We start from the raw sequence: 27,234 nt of genomic DNA on the forward strand, positions 1-27,234 counted from the left end.
TAACATCCTTCCTACTACCATAAAACAACTTTTCAGCAGTATATTACAGATAACTGAGGCAATCCCTCATCAGTATTTCATCTGAAATTCATCCTGTTCCAGCAGGATGACCTGCCATCATCTTGCAATAATTATCTTTCCCAGCAAGTACTCCATGAGCTACTTTTTGAAGCTATTACATCATCTTTAACATGGATGGGAGGTTTAACTTGGTCTTTTTCAAGTCCCATCACAATGCAAATAAAAAAGAAGCCTCTTCTTCATAAAAGAGATTTCTTACTCTGTATGAGGCTGATATAAATGATGCCAAACATCCAAGTTTAAATGTGGGAGCTACTTTATTAAAAATGTATTTCATAAAAACCAATCAAAACTTATATCACAGGAGGATTACAATGGGGGAAAAAAAGACAACGCATAAGAGTGACTTCCACTGAAGATTTGGTACAAAAACTTATTTTTCCCTGGGGGGTATAACCCTTGAGAGTATCAAAGTATATGAGAGTGTGAAAATCCCATAAAGACCAACCTTCACTTTTATGACATACTACAGACCAGTTTTCACTTTATGAGCAATGTCAGGAGCCATTTTGATGGAATCATGTGTACTATTTGAGGCATCAAGAAGAGAGTTTCTAACTCCTCCCTTTGCACTCATATCATATATTGGGAGATAACTGTGTGGATAACAGAGAAGGGAGATAAGTGAGAATGTTCCCTCTGAGGCTCAGTCCTCTGTTCTTAACGCTACCTCACTAACATGGGAAATGGCGAATATGTATGAAAAAAAAACTGTTAAGTATCTAATTTGTTTGGTTTCCTATGAGAAACCAACATGCTATAAAAGAGATAGTACAGTTCTAAATGATTCTATTATTATATATGAAAATATGTATTTATGATTAATTCATTATTTCATTCTTTTTCTTTTGAAAAGGACGTATGTTACTAAAGATCTCAGCTTGAGACACAGCAGACAGTTCTCAATAAATCAATATTCAATCACACATGCAAGTGTAATTAAGTCTACTGAAAGTTCAGCCAATAAAACTTAATCTTAGGCAGTAAAGTTTCTGGTAAGAATAGCAATTGTTTTCTGATCTGATGAATTATATACCTAAAATACCTCCCACAGTTCTTAAGCTATAACATGCCCTTGACTCCACCCAAAATTATTATTGTGGCTGAAGAGAAAAAATGCCAAAATTTCTTTTCAAGACAAGTTTAACAGTCTTCTATAACCTGAATAAGGCACAGGTAAAACAGGCAGTCTTTATGGGTTCCTTTTCTAATGAGAAGATAAGGAACCTCGTATGAGTCTGAAATCGGCCACAAAAGTATTTAATGTAATATGAATCTGGTGACAGGAAATGATCAAAAGTAGCAGTAAAAAATTTAAACTAAATGTTAAAAAATTGTGGATATAACTCCCCTACTACCCACCACATCTACCAATGTTTGATATTGAGACAAATACATAGTTATAATAATACTTTGGATTCTAATTCAGGAAAATTTCTGTAAAAGGCAAGAAACACTGGAATACAAAGAAATACAAATTCAAAGGAATTCAAAGTGCAACAGTCCATGTGATCCTTTTGAGGCTGTTTGTAATAAGCCAAGATATCAGAGACTCACAGAATGTAGAAAGAGTTGGAGGACACACAAATGATTCAAAGGGAAATATCAGTAAAATTTTCATGTAACTAAGGCAGTGCATATAATGTGGAGTCATGGACTTCAAGTGAAATATCTATCAAATGTATTCTTATAAATGTCGATGATGTTTTCAACTACTCTGGCCAGTAAATCACAACACATCTTAATAAGAGTCAGATGGAGATGAGATTATGTGAGCCTTTGATAATAATGAATACCTATATTAGATCACCTCTTTAAAGCCTTCATTTTTCTAAGCTGATATCAAACTTCTTGAACTACCACCTCTGCCTCAAGGCAAAATATTCAGCCAGTCATGCTTGTGATGGCATCTCACACACTGTTACCCAATGTTACAATCTTTTTCCATACACTGGTCTGTCTACTGTACATGAAAAATGTCATGAAGGCCTGCACAAGCTGTGCCTCCTTACTATGCTATGATTTGTGAAGCTGTGAAATTCAGACAAAATAGCTAGTATTAGAGATGAATATCTCAAGTAATATTTCTTTTTTTTGTAACAAAACACTTCCAAAAATACCACAAATCTCATTAGTGTATATATGACTGATACTACTCCAGACATATCTTATATGTCTGGCAGAAGAACAGCATAATTTGAGCCTTTCCCCAAACCTCATGTACAGTTACAGTGTCTAGTAAAGCCATACTCACGTAGATCTACAACCCATGCTTTCACACCAACAGATTCCTGGCCGTATTATTGTGGTGGAGCACGATGCCAAATACCTCCTTATACAACACTACACATGATTGCTTCACCTTATGCCATGGCACAAGGAGGATGCTATAACAAAGCAACAAGTGTATACAAACAAGTCTTTTACATAAAACCAGATCATGCATTCTGGTGTTCATGTTGAAATAATGAATGATGGAAAGGGCTTACAATTTGCTACACTAGTAAAATGAGAATCAGTATAGTTATTGCAGTGGCGGCAAGTTGAACTCTGGGTCTTAAATTCAAAATTACAGGAGAGTGGATATGTTGGAAATAAAACACCTGAGGACAATATAAGGTGTAAGGAGGGCTAATGAATCAAGGAATTTGTGTAAGGGAGAGGTATGGCAGTAAGCAAAGTATGTCTGAGAGAGCTGAGAAAGGTGTGCTGTAATGGTTTGGACATTAAAGAGGATGAGTGAGGAGAAACTGCCTATGAGGATACATGCATCAAAAGTGGAGGAAACAAGGAGGATGAGACCACAGATGAGATGGTAAGATATCGTGGCCTGAGCAAACACGAGAGTATGATGCATGCATGGGATAAAACAGACTGAAGTGATGTAGAACATCAGGGGTAACATGCTGTCCATTGGCTGAACCACAGCATATAAAGCGGTGAGGAGAAAACTATGAAAGGTCTGAGAGGGTTGGCTAGGGATACAGAGCTCTGATTTTGGTGCATTATATGTGACAGCGAAAGTGGAAGTGAACAAATAAGTGGTGCTTCTTTATCTGTTCCTGGTTCTACAATGGAAAACTGTAAATAAGCATGAACAAACATATACCATCAAAATGACATAAGGTAAAGGGGGGGTACAGACAAGAGAAAATAACTTGGAGAGCATAAAGGTTCAGTGAAGCAGCAAAAAGGCTTACGATAAGATGGAAGGACAGTGATGCAGCAAAGAAAACAGGAGATTTATGAGTGGAGAAATCTACAACGATCAACCAAAATCAGGTTATTCATAGGTTTTCCTCATCATCTTACTATATAGTATGAGAATATATATACAGGATATAGAAAGATGTAATGGCATATCAACTAAAGCATTTTCAAAAGTTTCTCCCAATAAAGTTTGCATAAGAGAATTTAAAAGAATTGCAATGTGAATGCTCAAGGAAATCCTGGAAACTTGGGAAGTTTTAGCCAATTTTGGACTTCCTATATAATTTAATTTAGTTAAACCTTTGGGATAGAGGAATGAGACATGAAGAAACACTGCTGGGTGAGGATATTCTAAGAGTTATGATGAGTAAAAATATAAGTTGAAGGCCATAAGGATGCCATGAAAGAGCATTTGGCAATTGCTTCCAGTTAAAAAAAAAAAGAAAAAAAAAAGGCATACACACCTCTGATTACTGATTGCCTTTTCTTGAGAACAGCTTTATCATCATCATCACCTAGCTGGTGGTGGACTGTGACTTTATTGGGGGTGTCATGTTCTGAGGGGAGGTCTCTTGTATGGAGGCTTTGGGGACTAAGGCTCTTGGGGAACTGGTCCACTGGGGTGACTTTTTGCCATGCAAGTCTTGGGTGCTTGGCATCGCCAGAGTTGAAACCTTCACTGGGCGCCATTGTGTGCTGCCTGGTGAGGGTGCTAGGCTGTCTGCCCCCCTGCCTGGCGATACCAATTTTGAGCTGAAGGGGGGCATAACAGGAGGGGGTACTTCCCACACATGATGTTTCAGATAAATCTGCTGATGTGCTGGCTGCTCCGATCAATTTGGGTAAGGCACTGCTGACTGGTGGCGCGGGATCCTCACACATCTTGACTGCACTTGACCACGATCCACAGTTTTCACCTGCCTGAGAAGAGATACAAAATAAGAACTGGGTCTTCTGTTCCCACATGAAACAGCTAGACCAAAACACCAAACAGATTCCATTTATTTCCATAAAGTTATAATTTTCTAAACCAGTATCCATGATGATGTTACAAAAACACAAAAATGATGTTTATATGGCCCATTCTTCATCTCCATCAGAGCCATAATAACAGGAAACTGCATAAATAACTGTGTTTTGATCTAGTTTTAATGACATGCCAGAAGAGCTACTAGCATAATAACATATTTATTTAAGTGTTAAACATTCTTCAAAAGGTAACGCAAACAATCTGAATAAATGTTTGGACCTTGCTACTTAGTACAAATTGTTTGCGTTACACAGGAATACCAATTGGGTAAACAAGTATGCAAGGTTTGGTTGAAACATGCATTATGCAACAAGAGCAGACCAGATGTGCAGAAGAAAGAGTAAGAAGTAAAGAAAAATCTAAAAGATATAAAACATCATCTATATGGCCAGACACAACTAAAGGCCACTGAAATTAAACACTTCCACCTCTTGTCACCGCTGAGGGGAGCCCATCTTGGTCTCCTACGTGAAAATCTTCAACCTCTGGGCAGCTTCGATGGTCATCTGTTCTTCTGTCTTTTCTTCATGCTTCACTTTGTTGCTATGATTTGGATGGCTGGAGTAGTCAGCCAAGCTGTGCGCCAGGAAAAATGAAAAGTTTGGGGTATGGCCACCTTCTCTTTAATTTACTTTGAGTAAGGCATTAAAACCTTCATGAATTTAGATCACTTGGGCAATTAAATGCATCATTTTAATATCTCACCATTTTATAAATCGAGGTAAATATTATCTATTTCTTTATTTCAACAGTGAAAGGCAAATCTTAGCTCTGAATAAAAGAAAGAGATAATAATAAAATCAAATCCAAGGCTATTGGACCATGCAGAAACATTACACCAGGTCACTGTTCACAAGCCTGACACTTGCTCACTTATGGCTAATACCTCTTACCCATGGTAATAAGTCAATTGAGGTACCAAGAATGCTTATCAGGTCTGACGACTACTGAACAAAAGCATGCAGTGAAAAATGATCAACAACCATGAAAGATTATGGACAGCAGTGCTTCAGGAATAATGCTACAATGAGGAACTATCATGAAAACAATAAGAGATGGTTGCATAAGCTGACAGTGATGTGCAAGCCAGAATCCTGCAATATGGCCAATTGAATTCCACAATGAAGAGTACGTCTCAAGACACTAAACTTCATATTTGTTTTGCAAGATTCTATGCTGAAAGCTTTACTAAAATTACAGTGGCAGAGCTGTTCACAAATTTCAACAGATTCACCATTATGCTGTCTTACAGGATGCCATACATAAATACCAACATCAAAAATCTCATATGCATCTTGCTTTAAAGCTGATGAATCAGCTCCTGGAAAAGACTTATGAAGTAACAGTGAAGTTAGGCTGTGAAACAGCATGCCTTGTAGTCAGTGAGCAGGTGGGCCTGAGGCAGGGCTGGTGGGATGGGAGAGTAGGTGGCCGCCCACACAAACTAAGACACACGTACCGCACTGGAAGAGCCCGATACTGGGCCATGGGATCCCCTGGGGCTGCTCCCACCTCCTGGCTGGGATAAGACCCCAGGGGGTGTCCCGGGATGAGAGCCTGGGCTAGATGAGCCAGGCTCCGCCAACGCGGGCTGAGCGCCCAGGGAGAGGCCCTGGCTGGGCTTGGCTGGAGTGCCCTGTTGGAATTCTGGCGGCGGAGGGCGCTGTATCCAGTTGTACCGCCTCTTCTCCACTGGCACTCCCCATCTCTCCAACTCTATGTACTGTACATATGAGATAAGTTACACCAGATTTCATCATTATCGATATTTGGAAGAACCTGCAACATCAAAGCCCATGCGTTATCAGAAGATGCCATTACCTGACTTCAGCAAACCCCGCTGCAAACAGGCACTTGATGTGGAGACTGAAAATATGGCCAAGATATGTCATGTATGTCATTAATGAAAGAAAAGATGGAGGGCCAGGATAAGGAAAGGTCCACACAGCCAGACTTGGGCGACATAGGGTAACACGCCCAGGCACCAGAGGAGAAAGGGTAGGCTTACCTGGTTTTTGAGGGAGGAGAAGCAGTCCTTACATACCACCACAGAATGGCCATTATCTACCACCATGCCACCTGTTGGTCGATTGTGCTCCTTCAAGAATGGATAATCCTGGAAAATTTAAAGATGTTGTACATCACTGATATCTAAAGTCAATTCAACCATAAAAACACATTCTTAAAAACGGTGCAGTATGTCATTAAGTCTCATAATGACCGTTTAATAACCCTGAGAAAAAGTATACCGATTCCCACAGAATACAAAAATGACTAAAAGAATAATTTCATAAAACTATTCTTTCTTTAACTCAATGCTTCAGTCTATCGCTTCTGCAGTCTACTTCTTCAACCTTCAATTATATCACCTTATATCTTATAAACCAACCAATCATCTACAATGCAAACTATGTTGCCATGCAATGTTCAACATACTTTCATCTATAAGCTCTGTAACAAATCACATTACATAACATTCACACATCATCTTTCATCATGTAATAACAACTAAAAGTTTTTACGGTCCGACTTATATGGATGGATCTACGAAAACTAAGACATTACATCCATATCTCAAGAGTTGAGACAAGCTCTCCATCACACAAGTATCTTGCACACTCTACACAAATTCTTACCATTCACCAGGTTTCAGAAATAGCCTCTTGCATGATCATGTGAACTTCAGCTGTGCCACTACCATCCTTAGTGATATCTACTTCAAAGTATCTAGTCATTAACAACTTCTGATTCTTCTCCACACACACACACACACTGTTACTGTGAAAACTACTCAGAAGAAACAAAAAAGAAAAAAGTATCACTAAATATTTACTTTCAACATGCTACAGACATCCTCAAAGTGACATTCTATTCAATCTAACTCTTCCTATGATTCTGCTATTTGAACATGTACGTGTAACGACAAAAAATAACATCTAATTAATCCCACTGTAGTTCAAGAGTATAACTTGTTATAATCTCGTGTACGTAGCGACAAAAATAACATCTAATTAATTCCATTGTGGTTCAAGAGTATAGCTTGTTATAATCTCATTTCAAAAGTTCTCCAACCGTAAAAAACATACGAAAAAAAGGCATTGTTACGAAGTCTTGATGTGTTCATTCGATTTAAACCATTCACTGTACAACCAGTAACCTTCATAAAACTTCTACTTGCAATGCAAAAGTTCTTAACAACAGTCTGAAGTTTTCTAAGTACACCATAACGTCAAAACTTCCCAAAGTTGCTCTCCTAACAAGTTTCTTTCATGGTCATTTTCTAAATCCATGAATACTGCATACACATTTCTTTTAAAACTTAATTCAGAACTAGAGAAAAATCTAACCTCCCCCATCCTTTCATTACCCAAATCTATCTTATTTATACCACCACAGGATTGGATGAATCCCTCCAACACACTAAATCACAAATACATGCTCCTTATCAAGGTGTACAAGGTCATGAAACGACAAAAAAGGTGCTCAAAAGGCAGCAGTTAACTCTCCTAAGTCCTTGCATGTAACCAGGTGATGGTATTCTATCATGTAGTTAAAACGATGCATAATAAAAATACAGGAAGTACCTTTATAAAATTAGAATGTCACAAACATTTATGCAACCACATAAGCAGAGCAGCTTTGGCTCAAATGCTCCTTAAAGTCACAGTAAAACAGCTTTTTCTCTCCTCTATAGCAAATAAACCAAACTACTCTTCTCCAATGCAATTATACATAAGCAATAGAACTGACATGGGTAACCAAATTACTCAAAAACCGCTTATTCTTTTCCTTTTCGAAGATAAAATGTGTGCTTTCATTACCACTCTTGTTCTGAACTTTTCATGGTTATCGTAGGTAATAAAGAATTCACCCTGGACCAATGCCTGGATAATACGTGCTTGGAGAATACGTCTTCAATGCCATAAAAAGTCAAGAGCTTTTGTTATATCATGGGTTACAATAGAGCGTCTTGCTGAGGTAAATCAGAGACGATGAATGTTATGCCCACCTGGTCTTTCCTCACAATAGCAGTACAGATGATCAGAGGGGAAAAGACTTGGCAAGATTTTTGATGTTATGGAAATGAGCCGAGGAGGAATCCATGCCAAGGGACTTTTCCACTTACTGCAGCATATATGAGAGGAAAAGAATAGAAAAAAAAATACCGGTATGATAAACACAGGAATACAATTTCCTGAAGAAAATCAAAAGTAATTTACAGAACATATGTTAAAGTAAGCCTCCAGATATAAATGCTATTCATAATATCCCGTACTATCAAGTGTTTTATCAATACTAAATAACCCTTCGATATTCTTTTCAACTAAGCAATCGCATGACCATCCATTACCCAGGACGAATAAAACTACTATATAAAAAGTCTCTCTCTCGCCAACCTCTGCCCCCATCAAGCAAGCAAAAAGACCAAGATAGAGATATAAGCAAACAACTTCAGACCTCTGCTGGTTCACATCTGACAGTATACGTATCAACCCCACTTCTTGCTGTCAGGCCAGACAACGAAGACCACGCCACACGGACCAGCTCTTCGTTCACCACTACTGCAGTTTAAGACTGAAGTGAATGACCCGTTCTTGGTTGGGGGGAGGGGTTTCATGGAATTCGGCGCTACGTTTAAGGTTGCTCTTCTTACAGTCGAGTGAACCTGTTTATACATAACATGGGAGACTTGGTCGCAGGCCCAACCACAAGGGTAGAGACAAGTTACAGACACCAACTGCAGACAATCCTACAGAATTATGACGATACTGGGACGATATGAGATTAGGGTAAAATGCTCCAGAGGAAGGTGATTTATAAGGTGGGAATAACCATTATTTAGGAGGGTGACCTGAGGCCCAGGATATATCATTTTTGATAAGTACGCGTCAGTGGATTATTCACTCTTTTATAAGAGAAATAATCCTTACAATGCTGTGAGCACATGAAACTGTTATTCATGTTTCTACTATCACCAAGTGAAGGCACATAAACAAAAGATCATAATACCTTTTACAAGTGTTTAACTTCACCTCAGCGCGCGGTAATGCTAGGGATCGAGTCTTCGAGGAAAAAGTCCTTATTCTGCTACTTCTTATTCATACATTTAGGCAGTAGTAATACAAGAGGGGAGGATTCCCGGACCCCTTTCTTACTATCCCGTTCCTCTAAGACGCCTTCTACATAAACAGGGGATATGCGTGTTGCACCATTCTATCTCTCCTGTCCCCATGGATAACAATATATATTCTCAAAGTGTTGTCGCCATTCCCGCCTTAGAGAGGTAACACGAGGAACATACGACTGAGCCTTACAGGAAAAAAAATCCTCAATTGATTCCTTTTCTTATTTTACGTGAAAATACGGGAGGTAAGCGAGTTCTTATCCCTCAGTCGCCTTCTACAACGAACAAGAGAATGATGGCTTACATTTCTCCACTTCTATCCCCTGGGATTAATAATAATAATAATAATAATAATAATAATAATAATAATATCTATGTTATCATTATTTCGAAGAATCTGCTACACGACACCATATGATTTGATAATATAATAGAGCATGGCAGTACAGAACAGCGGACATCAATACAAGAGATACTTTGTTTATCCATATACTATGGATATCTCCCTCGCAACTCATGCAACAGGTGTGTGTGTGTGTGTGTGTGTGTGTGTGTGTGTGCGCCTATGACTAAATCTAATGGCTAACTACAGCTAAGGTTATTAAGCCTGAATCCTTACCATGCGTCATACAACACAATAACTTGCTCGTGGACCCCTTAATACTGGAGAGTAAAGATATAAGTGTAACTGACAGGGCGAGGATTCCTCGCCGCTATTCCCCACACCGCTGCGCGAAGAATATATACATACTGTCCACAGCTTCACCTTACTTGTTTCCTTTTATTTTTTTGGTTGCAATCGGTTTTTACAACGGAATTATGGTAACTGCGTGAACCAGGGTAATCATCATGAGCAAACCGCGACCTTATGAGGCCAAGGGAATCAGTAGTGCCAGGAAAGTGATCATATGAGACCATTGTAAGGCCACAATAGCCACTATGAAGGGAGTGACAGGCCATGATAATCATTATGATAATGACCAAATGATGATGGGGTAACTATCATGAAGCTAAAGTGACCATTATGAGCATACTGGCCATGAGGTCGGGATAATTGTCATGAGGACAGTGCCTATGAAACCAAGGGAACTCATGAGGAGTGACTGCGAATTTATCATGAGTCCTGCGTAAATATTGTGAGGATGTTTACTGTATAAGCCCCAGGTAAACATTGTAAAGATACGGTGGTCATTTATAAGGAAGTATCCGTTATGAGGGTACAGTAACCATATAAATAGGGTAACCAATATTTGACATAGAGGATAGGTTATCCATTATGAAGAGAAAGTGACATCAGTCGAGGATAGGTTAGCCCTTGTGAGAACCAAATGATCATGATATATGTATGGGGGTAACACAGAGAGGTTGTGATGTAGATAACAAGTGATGATATGTATGGGGGTAACACAGAGAGGTTGTGATGTAGATAAGTGATGATATGTATGGGGGTAACACAAAGAGGTTGTGATGTAGATAACAAGTGATGATATGTATGGGGGTAACACAGAGAGGTTGTGTTGTAGATAATAACGAGTGCTAAACCTGTCTTACCCCATGGGTGTTATGGTCCGCATCATTCTGCTTCTAGTTTCTACTTTTCCTTTGAAAACTGTGGTAGGAGGATGCAATACAACAACTTTTGAGACTTTCGGCGTCCAGTGGTGGCGAATCCTAATCGAGACTTAAGATTTCAGATGCCACAGAAACTTCGGAACATTTCCCTAACTCGGTTTTCCACCCGTCTAACTAGACATCACTAAGAGTGACATAACAAATACTGACCTATCCACAACGGGTCTAAACACACTGATCGTAAACAAATGAACAGAAAAAAGAAAAAAAAAAAAACTAGACACATTGCCCTATTCTCTCCAGCCGGCCAGACCAGCCAAGAATAACACCTGAGTGGCGCCCTCCCTTAAATGTGTGCTGCCAGGCGTCTCCTCCCAACCACACAAATCATAATCCACCTTACTCCCTGACCACTTGGCTGCCAATATCCATTCACAGCCATGGCTAATACGGTAAGATAAAGCAAGGGGAAAGATCAATGTTCATCCTGTACCCTGCACCTATGAATCACATTTGCCGATGTAACGGTTCCATCAGAAACGGTGTCGGCCCGCCATACACACACACAGAAAAAAAAAAAAACTGCTTCAACACATTTTGTTTTACAATCGGAGGCGGCGACACCGACATCCCCTTAAAAAAAACAAAAAAAAAAAAACCACCTCGAAGCAAGTACTCCATCGATCAGCTCCAAGCAAAGGGTCTAAAAGCCAGGAGAAACGTGTCATTCTTAAATAGTCACCTCAGAATATAACTCAACTGGAGCACAGGGAGGCATGTCAGTGCATGTGTCTGCGTGGTGAGGCGTTCTGGGGAAAGGGACGGGTCTGGGCAGCTGCCTCGCGTCCAGCACAAGAATCTGTAATCAGTGAATTGGATGTTAAATTCGCCAGGTCTACGAGTGGCAAGGGGGCTCCTACTTCCTGACGGCCCGAATGGGGGACACAGCATTTAAGAGAGAAGACAAAATGATACTTTGAACTAAAAACCACATAAGAGTAATGCTAGTGCTGAAGAAACGATTCTATTGGTATTTCACAATATCCCCCCCTCCAGAAGCACCATGGGAGTTGAAGAGACCATGAGTAAATTTGACGAAACTTGTACTTCACAGCCTAGCACACCAGACCCCCGTCCATGTATACCGCGTAAGCCAACAATGTGGCTCCCCTCTTTTTCTCTCTTTTTTAAAGCATTCTTTTACATGCTTTTCTTCTCTCTTACTTTTTTAAAGCATTCTTTTACATGCAGCCTAGCCCTAATGATATCTTCTACCTTGACCTGGATAACAAGTCTGACCGACAAACAGAATGAATCCCAAAAACACTTATTGCCAAGTGGTGGACAAAAGCAAAGAGCAAGACATACAATACGTCCCTCACAGAACACCTTCGCCACATTTAAGTGGTGTCAGAATCTCAACAGTAACATGGTTCCAGCGTAACACTTACCACATAACTGACCTATGACATATACTGCATTCTTTCGGCCGCTGCTCTCCTGAGGTGTCTCCCTGTTTAACTCCTTCTATAGACCTGGACTCGCAGTACGCTGCTGCTTCCGACAGTTTGTGTGTGGAGACTAGTCCTACGAAGACTGACGGTTATGACACCTAGGAAGTCTTCATAAAGCGAAGCTGTGGTTTCTCCTTCCTTTTAGCCTCTTCATTACACTTTCTACCTTTAGGAGTTGAGGCCACAAGCACATGGGCTCAAATATATCTCTGCTGATATATATATATATATATATATATATATATATATATATATATAATATATATATATATATATATATATATATATATATATATATATTCTTTTTTTCATACACATTCGCCATTTCCCGCGTTAGCAAGGTAGCGTTGAAAACAGAGGACCGAGCCTTTGAGGGAATATCCTCACTTGGCCCCCTTATCTGTTCTTTCTTTTCGACATTTAAAAACGAGAGGGGAGGATTTTCAGCCCCCCGCTCCCTCCCCTTTTAGTTGCCTTTTACGACACGCAGGGAATACGTGGGAAGTATTCTTTCTCCCCTATCCCAGGGATATATATATATATATATATATATATATATATATATATATATATATATATATATATATATATATATATATATCTTTTTCTTTCATACTATTCGCCATTTCCCGCATTAGCGAGGTAGCGTTAAGAACAGAGGACTGGGCCTTTGAGGGAATATCCTCATCTGGCCCCCTTCTCTGTTCCTTCTTTGGGAAAAAAAAAAAAAAGAGGGGAGGATTTCCAGCCCCCCGCTCCCTTCCCTTTTAGTCGCCTTCTACGACACGCAGGGAATACATGGGAAGTATTCTTTCTCCCCTATATATATATATATATATATATATATATATATATATATATATATATATATATATATATATGCAGCCACTAACGGAAACAGAGGTCCACGTGATAACTGCTGACAACCTCCAACACTGTGGGAGACTCTGACTACATTATCACAACACAAATCTTACAATACATTTAAAAATCATGCGCGACCCAAGCTAACGTCTTAAGTCATGCACGACTGACGCTGTTCAAGCAGCCGGCATAACGTTGCCTCTGGACCACTGGTGGGGTAGAGGGAGGGGATGGGGTGGAGGAGGAGGGATTCCCCCTTTCTCCCCACCCTCCGTCCATCACACAACCTCCAGGACAACACAAGAAAACGTCCATTCAAGCCTAGTGGTAACAAGTTATCTGTACGCCCTCGACCTCCATATGGCAACAAGTGCACGGTAGACGAACAATTCAGTGAAAAGTTATTAAACCAGGGCAAAATTTCCTTATACCACTAACGTAATACGGCTACACTGTCGAGCACCAGCAGGTGCTCTCTCTGCTTCACCTTCCATACTAGAAAGACTTCGTTTAATACAAGATGTCTTTGCTCAGCAGGGCCAAGCTTACCCGGTAAGATGGCACGGGTTCAATTAGTAAATATGAGCGAATGCATTCCCGTTCTCTTATCCAGAAAGGATAATTTCACAGTTTTCATCCGCAATGCGTTCAGCTGTGCATTCACAAGTCTTACTCAGCGATGCATTCCAAACTTATTCAGCAGTGAATTCGGCAGTCATACTCAGCAGTACATTCCACAAAGTTAACTAACAACTCTGGGACATGCAGTTCTTAAATCCACACTACACATAGCCTATCAACCCTCAACATCAAAAGTAGAATCACCCCCAAGCAATACCTCCAGCTGCCTCGTACATCAATGGTGAAACACCTTTGAGTGACAATATAGTGGCTAACGAAATACAATCTCATCCCCTGTCAAGGCAACACTTGCGACCGTTCAGTCTAACCTCAAATCAACAAGTGTGTGTGTGTGTGTGTGTTGCGGAGTCTCTTCGATGCCTACACCGCGTGACATGGCGTAGATATATAAGCGAAATAACTATAATTTTTGTTCAAATATCTGTGGAGATAAATGTGATCACCTCACGAATGCAAGAATGAAGACCATTTATCAAGTGGTTCACGTACAGTTAGGAAGACCCAAACTGCTGAACCTAGCACTCACATGTGCTAGGTGGAACTGGCTCCCAAGTCACAGCAAAACATCTTAAAAACAGCGTTTAGAATCAGATTATACAAATGAATAATAACTGATGCACATATAGTACATATATATGGGAGTCATCTGAAGATTCGTCCCATCTTCTCAACGTTTCCCTGTGCTGGGCTAGGTTTGGTTGGCTATATTAGGATATAAACCTAATGGTTCCATCTAAATGGAAAACAAGCTACGTTTAAGGTCTGTCGTGCTAGGCTTGGTTAGGTTGGTTATATTAGGCTACTAACCTAATGGTTCCATCAAAATGGAAAACAATGTATAAAAGTAGCAGTGTATATATATATATATATATATATATATATATATATATATATATATATATATATATATATATATATATTTTTTTTTTTTTTTTTTTTTTTTCATACTATTCGCCATTTCCCGCGATAGCGAGGTAGCGTAATGTACAAACAGGTAATTACATATATGTAATTACACACACACAAACACATCTTTGATCCGCCCTATGCCACAGTCTTGGTGCAGTACCTTACTAACTAGCGGTGGCGGAGGTACACAAGTCGACCAGGTTCCCAGCAACTCCTTTACGATCAGGTTAAAGGCCAGACCAAATTAAGCCCCAACGGTTGTACAGTTGAGCTCAAGCTATACTTAAGGATGCTACCTCTGTACTCAAGGGTCGCATAATGTTCATATTCCTTGTGCTACAGGATCTATGTTCCTGGTGTTACAGGGTCTACGTCCCTGGCGTTACGGGTTTTACGTTCCTGGTGTTACAGGGTCTACGTTCCTGGTGTCACAGGGTCTACGTTCCTGGTGCTACTGGGTCAAAGTCCTTTGTGTCACAGGACCCACGTTCCTAGTGTTACAGATTTTACGTTCCTGGTGTTACAGGGAGTACGTTCCTTGTGTTGTGGGGGTTTACGTACCTGGTGTTACTGGGTCTACGTTCCTGGTGTCAAAGGGTCAACGTTCTTAACGTCACAGAGTCCAAGTCCCTAGTGAGACTGGGTCTACGCACCTGATATCACCAAATCTACGGTGATATCACCGGTCCATGTTCGCGGTGTTTACACGTTCAAACGTTCCTGGTAACGGAGGCGCCTGGCGGTCATCCTCAAATGTCACAGCAGCCATTGTTTAAGAAAGTTGGTATAAGGCTGAGACGTGCCTCAGGGTAGGGAATATTTCAGGTACGGCGCGACGCTGTGACCTTGAGGTGGCGGTCGGTGGAGGGGCTGCAAACCGCTTTGACTGGCGGCGTCAGTGACATTGGTCCACAACGACTGTGGTTTTCTCGTACGGACATCACCCATCCACCTCTAAGTCTATAATTTTCCTGCTGATGTCAAGTCTTGTGAGGGATGATGAGTAATAATTATAATAAACTCGATGATGAGTAATAATCATAATAAACTCGATGATGAGTAATAATCATAATAAACTCGTGGGACACTCCGCAAGGTTACACCGACACAATAAAAGAGGGAACGGTATCGTTGCCATACACCTCTCCTCTGAGCCTCCGTCACTGTGGGGGACTGAAGCTTTTAGCTCGACCCTTCCCGTGGATCCTCAACTATGCTGCCAGGGATGTTTGGTAGTCAGCGCTGAGGACACGGCGACGCGCGGCGCTGCATTGTGATTGTGTGGTGGTGACGCTCGCTCGGCCGGTCAGGCCGAAGTGCACTTCCTCCCTCCGTTCGCACACTTGCAAGATGACCACTGAAGAAGGGTCTCACTGGTGCATATAAATGACGATAGCAACACCTAAACAGTATAATAGCATCAATAAAGGGATATGTCTGCTGTTGCCGTCTGTCTTTTAAAGAACTGATAATAATCATTGCTTGATTTTCCACAAAGCGTAGGGCTAGCGCGTAGCAACCACCGCAGGAAGCTACAGTTAACGAAGAATGAGTCGTGTGAGTAACGTGTTAAATATATATAACATGTGGGTGAGGCAAACAGATAAGACAGGTACCTGGGCCAAAGGAGTGACACTTGACAACTACTGAAGTGGACTCGCTACGCAGCCATCACGAATTCTGCCGATAATTTACCAAATGGCGTCCTAGCTTCGTCTCTTCGATGTGTATCAACTGACTGTTATATTTCTCTCTTGTGTCTCCCCTGATGATGTGATTATTACACGCAAGTGCACTTGGGAACTTTTCATGTTTCACTTTCCCCGTGGACTCACAGGAATATATATATATATATATATATATATATATATATATATATATATATATATATATATATATATAAAGAATACTTCCCACGTATTCCCTGCGTGTCGTAGAAGGCGACTAAAAGGGGAGGGAGTGGGGGGCTGGAAATCCTCCCCCTTTTTTTTTTTTAATTTTCCAAAGAAGGAACAGAGAAGGGGGCCAGGTGAGGATGTTCCCTCAGAGGCCCAGTCCTCTGTTCTTAACGCTACCTTGCTGATGCGAGATATGGCGAATAGTTTGAAAATATATATATATATATATATATATATATATATATATATATATATATATATATATATAGAGAGAGAGAGAGAGAGAGAGAGAGAGAGAGAGAGAGTTTGTCTTCCTTATGCCTTAAGTTAGTCCAATCCGGACTCGGACATGTGGCTCTGCAACCACTTCATGGTGGCCGTCGGGCGGGGCTCCGTCCCCCTGTATGCGCAGCACCACGGCCGAGCGTGAGTGAGAAGGCTGGGCACACAACCTGTCAGCAGGAGCCATCATCACCAAGTCACTTGAATCGCTATCCATCATGATTACTCAGCACCAGCTCTCGGTGCCACCAACCGTGCTCAGATCAGGACTCACCATGAATCAGTTCTCACTGAAGATCTGTACTCATCACTCGTCATCAAACACCAGAGTACCACAGCAATTAACAAGCTAAGCGACTGTCAGTCGCCCTCGTCGCCCTTCGTTTCAGCTGTCACAGCAGGACTATTATAGTAAACAACAAAACCTTGGCTGGCGCGTATTGCTATGCTCCTGTACGCTAGGAGGAGGGGGGGAACGCCATCTTGCGCCGGACGAGCTGCGCGTGATCAAAATAACGTATATTGCCAACGTTGGCACGTATACAGTACACCTGGATAGTCCCCCCCTCAGCACCAGCCCCTCCCTCACCCAGGCAATACACCCGCTCCGTCCCCAAATCTCCACTCTACCTACAGACAGTCGTCCCTCCAAGTTCTTATACATATAACTTCCATCTCATATGGACTCGAATCACGCTTTACCAAAGAGTCTCACAATTCAAAAGCATAAATTGCCTAGTCTTTACCAAGACCTCGTCTTCCTAACCTAGACAAACTATCTCTTACCTCCTCACCCTAACAACAGTGACATAAGCTACTTCCACTCATCCCCACCCCCGAGTCTTACCCTCCCCAACCCTGGCAAATTCTCACCCCACCAAATTCCCTCACAAGCAGCCCCACCAACCCGTCTCTAGGCACGAGGCAGCCACTCTTCACTCTCGCCACGTATGTGTGTGTATACTCTTCATGCAACACTTGTCACTACCTCTTCTGTAAACATTGCCACATGTGTCATTTTTTCCCCCTGGAGTAAAACTTAGTTGACAGAGCGAAAACTGGACGAAGAGTTTTGAAAATAAATGCTTCACGCCATCGGCCAGCTTAGTACTCATGTTGCAAACAATGATAATAAAAAAAGCTGATTGTCAGCAGATTAATCTAGAGGAAATATGCATGCATAGCACTTTCTGGCCGCAAATACATTTCAAAATAAAATCTATTATTAACACGTGCATGGACGGAAGACGTGGGCAAATTCTTCCTACAGCAGACGTGGCCAGTTCATTCCTACAGCAGACGTGGGTAGATCATTCCTAAAGCAGACGTGGCCAGTTCATTCCTACAGCAGACGTGGCCAGTTCATTCCTACAGCAGACGTGGGTAGATCATTCCTACAGCAGACGTGGCCAGTTCATTCCTACAGCAGATGTGGGTAGATCATTCCTACAGCAGACGCGGGCAGATCATTCCTACAGCAGACGTGGGCAGATCACTCCTAGAGCAGATGTGGGTAGATCATTCCTACAGCAGACGCGGCCAGATCATTCCTACAGCAGACGTGGCCAGTTCATTCCTACAGCAGACGTGGGCAGATCATTCCTAGAGCAGATGTGAGCAGACCATTCCTATAGCAGACGTGGGCAGATCATTCCTACAGCAGACGCGGGCAGATCATTCCTACAGCAGACGTGGCCAGTTCATTCCTACAGCAGACGTGGGCAGATCATTCCTACAGCAGACGTGGGCAGATCATTCCTAGAGCAGATGTGGGTAGATCATTCCTACAGCAGACGTGGGCAGATCATCCCATTCTTAGCAAAGGTCGGTGTGGGACCAATACACAAGTGAGCATCACACTTATGCTCCTTTCAATACATGCGCTGCAACGCCATACCATCTCTGGTTGGGTGAACTTGGGTTAGAGGCGACGCCCGAGGAAGACCATCACCAATCATCATCGTTCACCTAGGAAGACCACCACCAATCATCATCGCTCACCTAGGAAGACCACCACCAATCATCATCGTTCACCTTGGAAGACCACCACCAATCATCATCGTTCACCTAGGAAGACCACCACCAATCATCATCGCTCACCTAGGAAGACCACCACCAATCATCATCGTTCACATAGGAAGACCACCACCAATCATCATCGTTCACCTAGGAAGACCACCACCAGTCATCGTTCACCTAGGAAGACCACCATAAATCATCATCGCTCACCTAGGAAGACCACCACCAATCATTATCGTTCACCTTGGAAGACCACCACCAATCATCATCGTTCACCTAGGAAGACCACCACCAATCATCATCGTTCACCGAGGAAGACCATCACCAATCATCATCGTTAACCTAGGAAGACCACCACCAATCATCATCGTTCACCTAGGAAGACCACCACCAATCATCATCGTTCACCTAGGAAGACCACCACCAATCATCATCGTTAAGACCTCGTCATTCATTCACATGCAATTCTTCACAACGTCCTGTACACACCATCTTTTTACCAGCCCACCAATGGGGGATGATGAGTCCACAAGTTTTACCCTACCCCCATTCTTGGCAACCAACACTCCCACCTCTTCCTGCATCGCCTGCCCTCCTCCTTCAGGACAATATCGACTGTTCTCAGGCATGTCCAGGATCCGTTCAAACCTGGTGACAGGCCTGGACGTCTAGTGAATATATCACCATTACTGTAGTTCATCTCGGCGACCAAGGCCCGGAGGCAAACGTAACAATTAATCCAGTTTTCAAGTCGCCATGAACATCTTCGCCCGGCAGCAGTGACCCGAGAGGAGTCAGACGTCATAATGAGGCGACCCGCTCGCTCCTAGCGAGGTTGCTGCTGAGTGTGTATTCAAACGGGTTTAGTGCAAGATGGTGCTGACAATCACGCTCCTTGTCATCTGGCTTTTATATATCCATTCTTGCCCAGTCGAGTGACTGCCACCTGCAACTGGCTGGCCTCCCTTGTGTTTGGTCAATATAAAAAAAAAAAAAAAACATTCAGGCAAGTGCTGCCATCTGTACATTGCGTAGACTCTTACATCTTTAACTGGCGTCCCCATCATTTCTGGCCACAGTATATACATACATAATTATCATATCGTTCGATATGGTAATTATCTAATCGTGTATATACCAATATATCATACTCATGGGGCGTTTGTGGTGAAACCAAGTCTAACCCGAAGCGTAGGACGAGTTATCACACACACACACACAAAAAAAAAAAAAAATTAACAAAAAGACAGTAGTCTTTAAACAATTAATGAGGTGTAAATTTCCGATTCCAGCTTTTAAGTGAGTTTCTCTTACCCAGTGGCAAAATATTCCGAATGTATAATGTGTTCTGGGTCGGGTTCACCCAGAATCTTGATGAGACAATAATGTATATATCTATAAGAAGAGCTTGGGCAAAGGTCGTTCAGTTCCGACAGCTTTAAACACTGGCTCTGGAGCCCATCCTTGTGGAGACCAAACCCTATTGAGAGGCGTCAAACATATCTGTCTAGATTCATAGGGATAATTAAACCCACCATCCCTCCCTCCCGATGATGAAAGTTTACTCTGGGCCATATAGGCTTAGCTTTAAGACACCTATCGCTCACCTCTTGCCTATCTACTACATCTTATCGCCTACTTTACAACCCGCTGCAACTTTGCCGCCCACCTACAACCCGATGCATCTGCCGCCCACAGCAACTACGTATACTTTGCCGCCGCGCCTACACCCTGCTGCACCCCACAGCTCGCCTAATAACTCAATAGTAAGCCACACTAATGTTGCCAACTTTATGTCATTCTTTACATATTTTCATCAGTTTCCATAAAGCCGGGTCTCTGTACCTCTTCTAAATCTTTTAGTTTACCATTCGAATGCAAAACTTAAGACTATAAAAAGGGGGGGATGCAGCATCGAACCCGTTAACACGAATCGGAACATTTAAACAACTACACGCGAGGCTATGAACTGACAGCCTTTCACCTCAGGAAAATAAACACATTAAAAAAAGTTCAGTTGTCGTACTAAAAGGGTAAAATGTCTAGTAACATTTAATGCTACATATGAGAATCATATTTCACTCATAAACAAATAAAACTGTGTCAATTGAGAACGGTACAGCGGCTTAGGGAAGTGTTGGATTAGAAATGTTACGCTGTGGAATTCTCATGCTATTTTCGTCCTTCATTTTTCCTCTACGTGTTCTCCCTTCCCTTCCGTAAGTATATATATATATATATATATATATATATATATATATATATATATATATATATATATACATATATCTTTTTCTTATACTGTTCGCCATTTCCCGCTTTAGCGAGGTAGCGTTGGGAACAGAGGACTGAGCCTTTGAGGGAATATCCTCACTTGGCCCCCTTCTCTGTTCCTTCTTTTGAAAAATTAAAAACGAGAGGGGAGGATTTCCAGCCCCCCGCTCCCTCCCCTTTTAGTCGCCTTCTACGACACGCAGGGAATACGTGGGAAGTATTCTTTCTCCCCTATCCCCAGGGATAATATATATATATATATATATATATATATATATATATATATATATATATATATATATATATATATATATATATCCGCCTATGCACATTCTACGAGGGTGTTACTAGGTACTGCTAGGGCCAATGCCCTTCGACTCGGTAATTCTTGCATGCGACAGAACCTTGCCAAATCACACCAAAACAGAAAGACGGAGTTGTGCATGGCCGGTCACTGACTGACACGTATATACTTCCTTTCTTCTGTGGTGAGGTGGGATGGGGGGAAAATATTTCACTTTCTCCTTGACCTTGGAGTCTGCAGCTATTTCAAGAGATCACAACAGGTTTATATACAACTCACAATATAACTTCATCGTAAAAATAGTTGCAAAAAAAAAAAAAAAAATGAAAAGAGAAATATCGAGTTTGTCCATGAATTCCAGCCTTTCGTACAATCGATCCGAACCAACCTTCACTGCACTTCGGTATTTCGAAACTATCCGTTAAATGGCCTCTGAACTCTAATCTACCACATTTAGAGTCATTTATCTAATCTAAGCGACGCAGTATGTTCAACACCATGCTACTGGCGTCCATGACCTATGACCTTAACTTAGTGACCCCTAACCTTGGGGACAATTGCGTATCCAATTACTCACTGACGAGGCTGTGGCTTGAGGGTGAGGGAGGGAGAGGGCATCCTTACTGTACGTTTTTTTCCGTATGTGTTATTTCCCACATTACCACGGTAGCGTCCGAAAGAGCAGACGACAAAGAGGGATCCGACAATCTATAAGGCAGTCCTTGCCCAAAGATGACCCGACATTTTCACTTGAAAAATGAACAGCTTGATCTTGGATTAATACTGAAGCTCCAATGATGCGCTACTTCCAGTAGCAGGGAAATAATGGACATCCTTTAGAGTGAGAAGTTATTTGACGAGACTGTTCTCATATAGCTTCGCCCAGGGTGACTTTTCATTCATGCGTAACTACACGCAGGAGGAGTACGATAACACGTAACATATGTACTCGGCAAGCTGCTGCGTCACATGATTACTGTGTGGCCATCGGCAACTCAAGGGTGGGCCGTTTTGATACCTACTTCCTTCTCTACACGTTGAAGCTTTGGAACTCTCTTGTCTTCTCATGTCTCCCAATAACTATAACGTGGCACATTTCACTACACACGTTTTCCCATTTCCCAAATATCCGTAAATGCTTTCCCCTATCTTCTCTTTTTTCCCCGTTTCATAATTCTCTATCTCAATTAAGGCCCAGCCTTGATATAGACATTTTGACCGTGACTGGAGCCTTCAACATTTTTCAGACATGTTCGCCGTTTCCAGCGTTAACGAGGCCTTAGAAAATATTCCGTGGTTTCCCGCTGCTGCTTAATATGCCCTGGTTCACTCCACTGAAAATCGCGTCGCTCCCTGTACGCCACATTGATCCAATCATTTCCATCCCGAGCATGTCTGAAATCCTCATGAATATTCAAGCTCCTAGCATTTAAAAACCAAACTCACTTTATCCTTCCATTTCCAATTCGGTTTCCCCCTTTTCATCTTCCCCTTCGCTGCTGACACATATCCTTTTTGTCAACCTCTCCTCACTCATTCTCACCAGATGACCAAACCACTTCAGCACACCCTCGTCAGCTCTCAGCCACACTCTTCTTACTACCATATTTCTCTTACCCTGTGACAACTTTCTCGATCAACCCTCCTAAACACCACATATTGTCCGCAGACATTTGATATCCAACACATCACATATATATATATATATATATATATATATATATATATATATATATATATATATATATACACTGGAAAGGATCACAACTTTGTGCGTGATCAAGATATTCCTATGAGTCCACTGGAAAAATGAAACACGATATATTTCTCTCTTGTGTCTCCCCTGATGATGTGATTACTACACGAAAGTGCACTTGGGAACTTATCGTGTTTCATTTTCCCCGTGGACTCATAGGAATATATATACACACACACACACACACACACATATATATATATATATATATATATATATATATATATATATATATATATATATATATATATATAGTGGGAGGGGGAGGTGTATGCGTCTGTTGCGTACTAAAGTTCCTCCAGGAAAAGTTAAAACTTGGCCCCCTGAGACTGTAACTGCGATAGGCTGTCACGTTATCTCCCCGTCCTCCACCCACTATCAGCGAGCGTGGACGGAAGAAACCCATCACGTCTTGGGCCCTGGGTCACAGCCCTCGTCAGACGGGCTCCCTTATCATACGTCCCCTCCACCTCCCTCCCCTCCAACACACACACACACACACACACACACACACACACAGGTGATAGTGTGGTCTGCACAGAGGACGAATAAGTATGAAACAACTTCAGTAGGTATGGTTCTGAAGCGAGTTCTTCTGTCAGAAACATTTAGTTTTGCCATCAACTAACAGCTTGGGGCTACGCATATGGGTAGGTATACCTAAGGTTAGCTTCATGGACAGCGAGGCCTTTGACCCAATCTCTGACCGGTCGGGTCAAAGGTCACGCCATCATCCCACGACCTTAATGATGGGTTGTACCATCGAGCTCCAGACACTGACGTCGACCTGCAGGCGACCCAGAGCGAACTCTTCAGCTGGGCGAGTTTCCGGCTCTAGCCTCCAAGTGGCTTCCTTCTTCTTAAAAGTCGTGTCTTGAGATCCTACACCAGACGCTACGAGTTCTTCTTACTCCAACTAACAAGAGATATTCCTTAAGCTGATGGAGTTCCTGCTTCACCTGGCTGAGTTTCCTCTTGAGCTAAGAGTGTGTCTCGAATGCATGAGATCTTCCCTTCGTGAGTGATTTGCCCAATTCAAGTGGGCCAGTTTCTGTCTCAATGGGCTTAGTCTCCTTGACTTTGTGTGGTTGAATGCCTGCCTGGCCCAGGCCCAGTCCATCGCCTGAGTTCCTACTTCTGCTGGTTCACTTCCCTGCTTCAGCTCATTAAGTTTCTCCCCCGAGAGAATCGACAGCTTCGCCTGATGGTGTCCCCCCTGCTTCACTTGTCATAATTTCTATTTACTCCCACTTCCTCTCTCCTGCTTTCAACTGGTTTGGTTTCACTCAACATGAAAAAAATCCTCCGATCTACGTCTGTCAGTTCGTAGTGAAGGTGCATCAAATCCTATTTCACCTGGTTCAATTCTTTCCTCCCGCGAAGCACATATTACTTTCAGCTGCTTCGGTTTTGGGGTCTGGTGGCGAAGGGTGAAGCAGAGCGAGCGGGCTGCAGGATGATGGAAGTGGCCCACCAACCGAACGACGGAGAGAGAGAGAGAGAGAGAGAGAGAGAGAGAGAGAGAGAGAGAGAGAGAGAGAGAGAGAGAGAGAGAGAGAGAGACCCTCGATGTGCCCAGACGGAGGCAGTCTGAGCCACCGCTGCTGCCTCTGGTCACCTGGCGAAGCCTTCGCGAGGGGAGGGAAGTGGGGTGGGTCGTCTTCGACCCCGCTACAGACCGGGCTGTGATTGGTCCGACCAAGCTACTGTAAGCCTTAGTCCTCCAGCCTCCATAGCTCCCCTCCCTCCCTCAACCCCCACAGCCTAGCTTCGTCTTGTTCCACAGTGTAGGTGTGACCTGTCCAATGCACTCTTGAACTTCCCGTCTGTACATCCCCTGCTGCTTCTGATGGTGGATGGCAAAAAGGGGGGTTGAAGAATCTTAGGGCCCCGAGTGTTTCAAAGGGTTCTCTCTCACTCTTTCCTGTCCATCGCACCATACTGTATCGCCAGGAGCTTGGTGTGTGTGTGTGTGTGTGTGTGTGTAGAGGGGGAGGAACCAGCCAGCCAGCGAGCTACCCAGGCCAAAACTAGAATAAAACTGGCACTAGCTGAGCTGCGACGCTGTTATGTAAGTGTGCTACACGTCTGGATGAACCAGTTTTGGTGGGGCTGTTTGGGCCAGTTTTACCCAGTCTGGACCAGACGCGATAAACAAAAGAGGCCCAGCCAACACGGCGTGTGGCAGACAGCCACGATCAACACAGCGACACACACACACACACACACCCAGCTGGCCCACCACGGCTGCCGACCATGTGCCCAGCTCTCTGCCACGTCAAGCACAGACGTCGTCCACTACGAAATATCCACAGGGCGTACATATGTGTGTGTGTGTGTGTGTGTGGGTGTGTTTACTCTCATCCGTTCGAGGAAAGCACCTAATCTCATCCATAAACCAGGCAATAAAACATACGACGATTCTTCTTGACAAGTGACGTGCTTTATCATTGTATTTCTCGAAGTCTACATCACACCACGGCCAACCCACCCGTCCTGCAACTCCAACCTTCCTCATCTCCCTGAGGTCAGACTCCAGCAGGTCTCCAGCTCTGCGCCCCCTCCTTACGTTTTCCCCCCCTTTCCCTCCTGGGTATATTCCATCATGCAATCCTCTTATCTGCTTATCATAGCCTTATCTACAGCAGATCGCAGCCTGCGTCTCTCTCTCTCTCTCTCTCTCTCTCTCTCTCTCTCTCTCGTATATGAGATACGCTGAATATTCCGGGGGTGGGTTGACGGTGCTTGTGTGTGTGTGTGTGTGTGTGTGTGTGTGTGTGTGTGTGTGTGAGGGGGGTCTCTAACACCCCGGACCTGAAGCAGGTCAAGGGTATCTAAGACCTGAGGCAAGACCTGAGGGGGGGATCTCTCTGGCATCCGGACCTGAGGGAGGGAACTGGGTGGGTCTGTAGTGACACCCCACAGCGTCACTTCGATGACGTCGCCATCAGCAAGGGGGGACGGACGGGCAGGCTGGCCTGGCTTGTGTCCTCACCTTAAATCCACAGTAGAATGTGTATGGTGGTCTGTCCTCACACCCCTGCACCTACAGGAGCTGGTCCCTCACACCCACGCTCGTCGTCGACGGCAGCCAATCAGAAGCTGCCTCTGCTATTGTGGACGACCTGACCTGACCTGACCTGACCTGACGCTTTCCATGAGAAGCGCCTCTCTCACGGGCTTCACCCCCAAGTCCAGCTACAATGGAGAAGGTCAGGTCAGGCCAGGCCAGGCCAGGCCAGCAGCAGGTTGCGACATTCGGCTCCGACGTCTCTTTAATTCCCTTTGGGGGAAGGTACCATAAACACTACCTCCTCCTCCCCTCCTCACAGACCTGACCTCACCGCCTCCTTGATACCCGAGCATCGCCGTAGTAAAGCTACCTGTCAGGCAGTTGGCTCACCCCTCGACAACAAGTGTACCACCATCCCGGGGCACCTGAAGTCTTGGCGAGGCGACTCCCACACTCGAGCCCCCGCCGCCGCCCTCCTTTGGCCTCTCCGTCAGTAGACGACCGAGCATGAATGACCGGCCCCCCTGACGTTATCAATCTTCCTGGCAGGCTTCGTTGCGGGGGCCTCATCTCCGCACGTCCGCTCCTGGCAGGTCTCGTTGGGACCACCACACCTCCTTCAGGAGTCTCACGTCGACTACACACTTCTCCCACGGGCTCCTACTTCCCCCTGACGCCTCCTACCTTCACCACAGGACCGGCGCCCAAGCCGGCCTCGTATTTCTCAACCTGGTACAAGAG

The 27,234-nt window shown here is 43.2% G+C and overlaps 1 protein-coding gene across 8 annotated transcripts in view; it reads right to left on the reverse strand.

Moving 5' to 3' along the window:
* Positions 1-27,234, reverse strand: part of LOC139747064 (uncharacterized) — a 126,413-nt gene that overhangs the window by 8,660 nt on the left and 90,519 nt on the right. For 4 of the 8 annotated variants that reach the window (XM_071658850.1, XM_071658849.1, XM_071658852.1 and 1 more), the window contains 4 exons: positions 11,761-11,877; positions 6,330-6,437; positions 5,781-6,044; positions 3,756-4,212 (listed from right to left, as the gene is read on the reverse strand). In XM_071658850.1, the coding sequence (XP_071514951.1) occupies positions 3,756-4,212; positions 5,781-6,044; positions 6,330-6,437; positions 11,761-11,877 (946 nt within the window). Of the gene's footprint in view, positions 1-3,755; positions 4,213-4,749; positions 4,898-5,780; positions 6,045-6,329; positions 6,438-11,760; positions 11,878-27,234 lie in introns of those variants that run through there. The other 4 variants (XR_011712303.1, XM_071658854.1, XM_071658855.1 and 1 more) reach the window with 4 other exon arrangements.

The sequence above is a fragment of the Panulirus ornatus genome, chromosome 67 (assembly GCF_036320965.1).
Source record: "Panulirus ornatus isolate Po-2019 chromosome 67, ASM3632096v1, whole genome shotgun sequence".
Taxonomy (NCBI): Eukaryota; Metazoa; Arthropoda; class Malacostraca; order Decapoda; family Palinuridae; genus Panulirus; species Panulirus ornatus.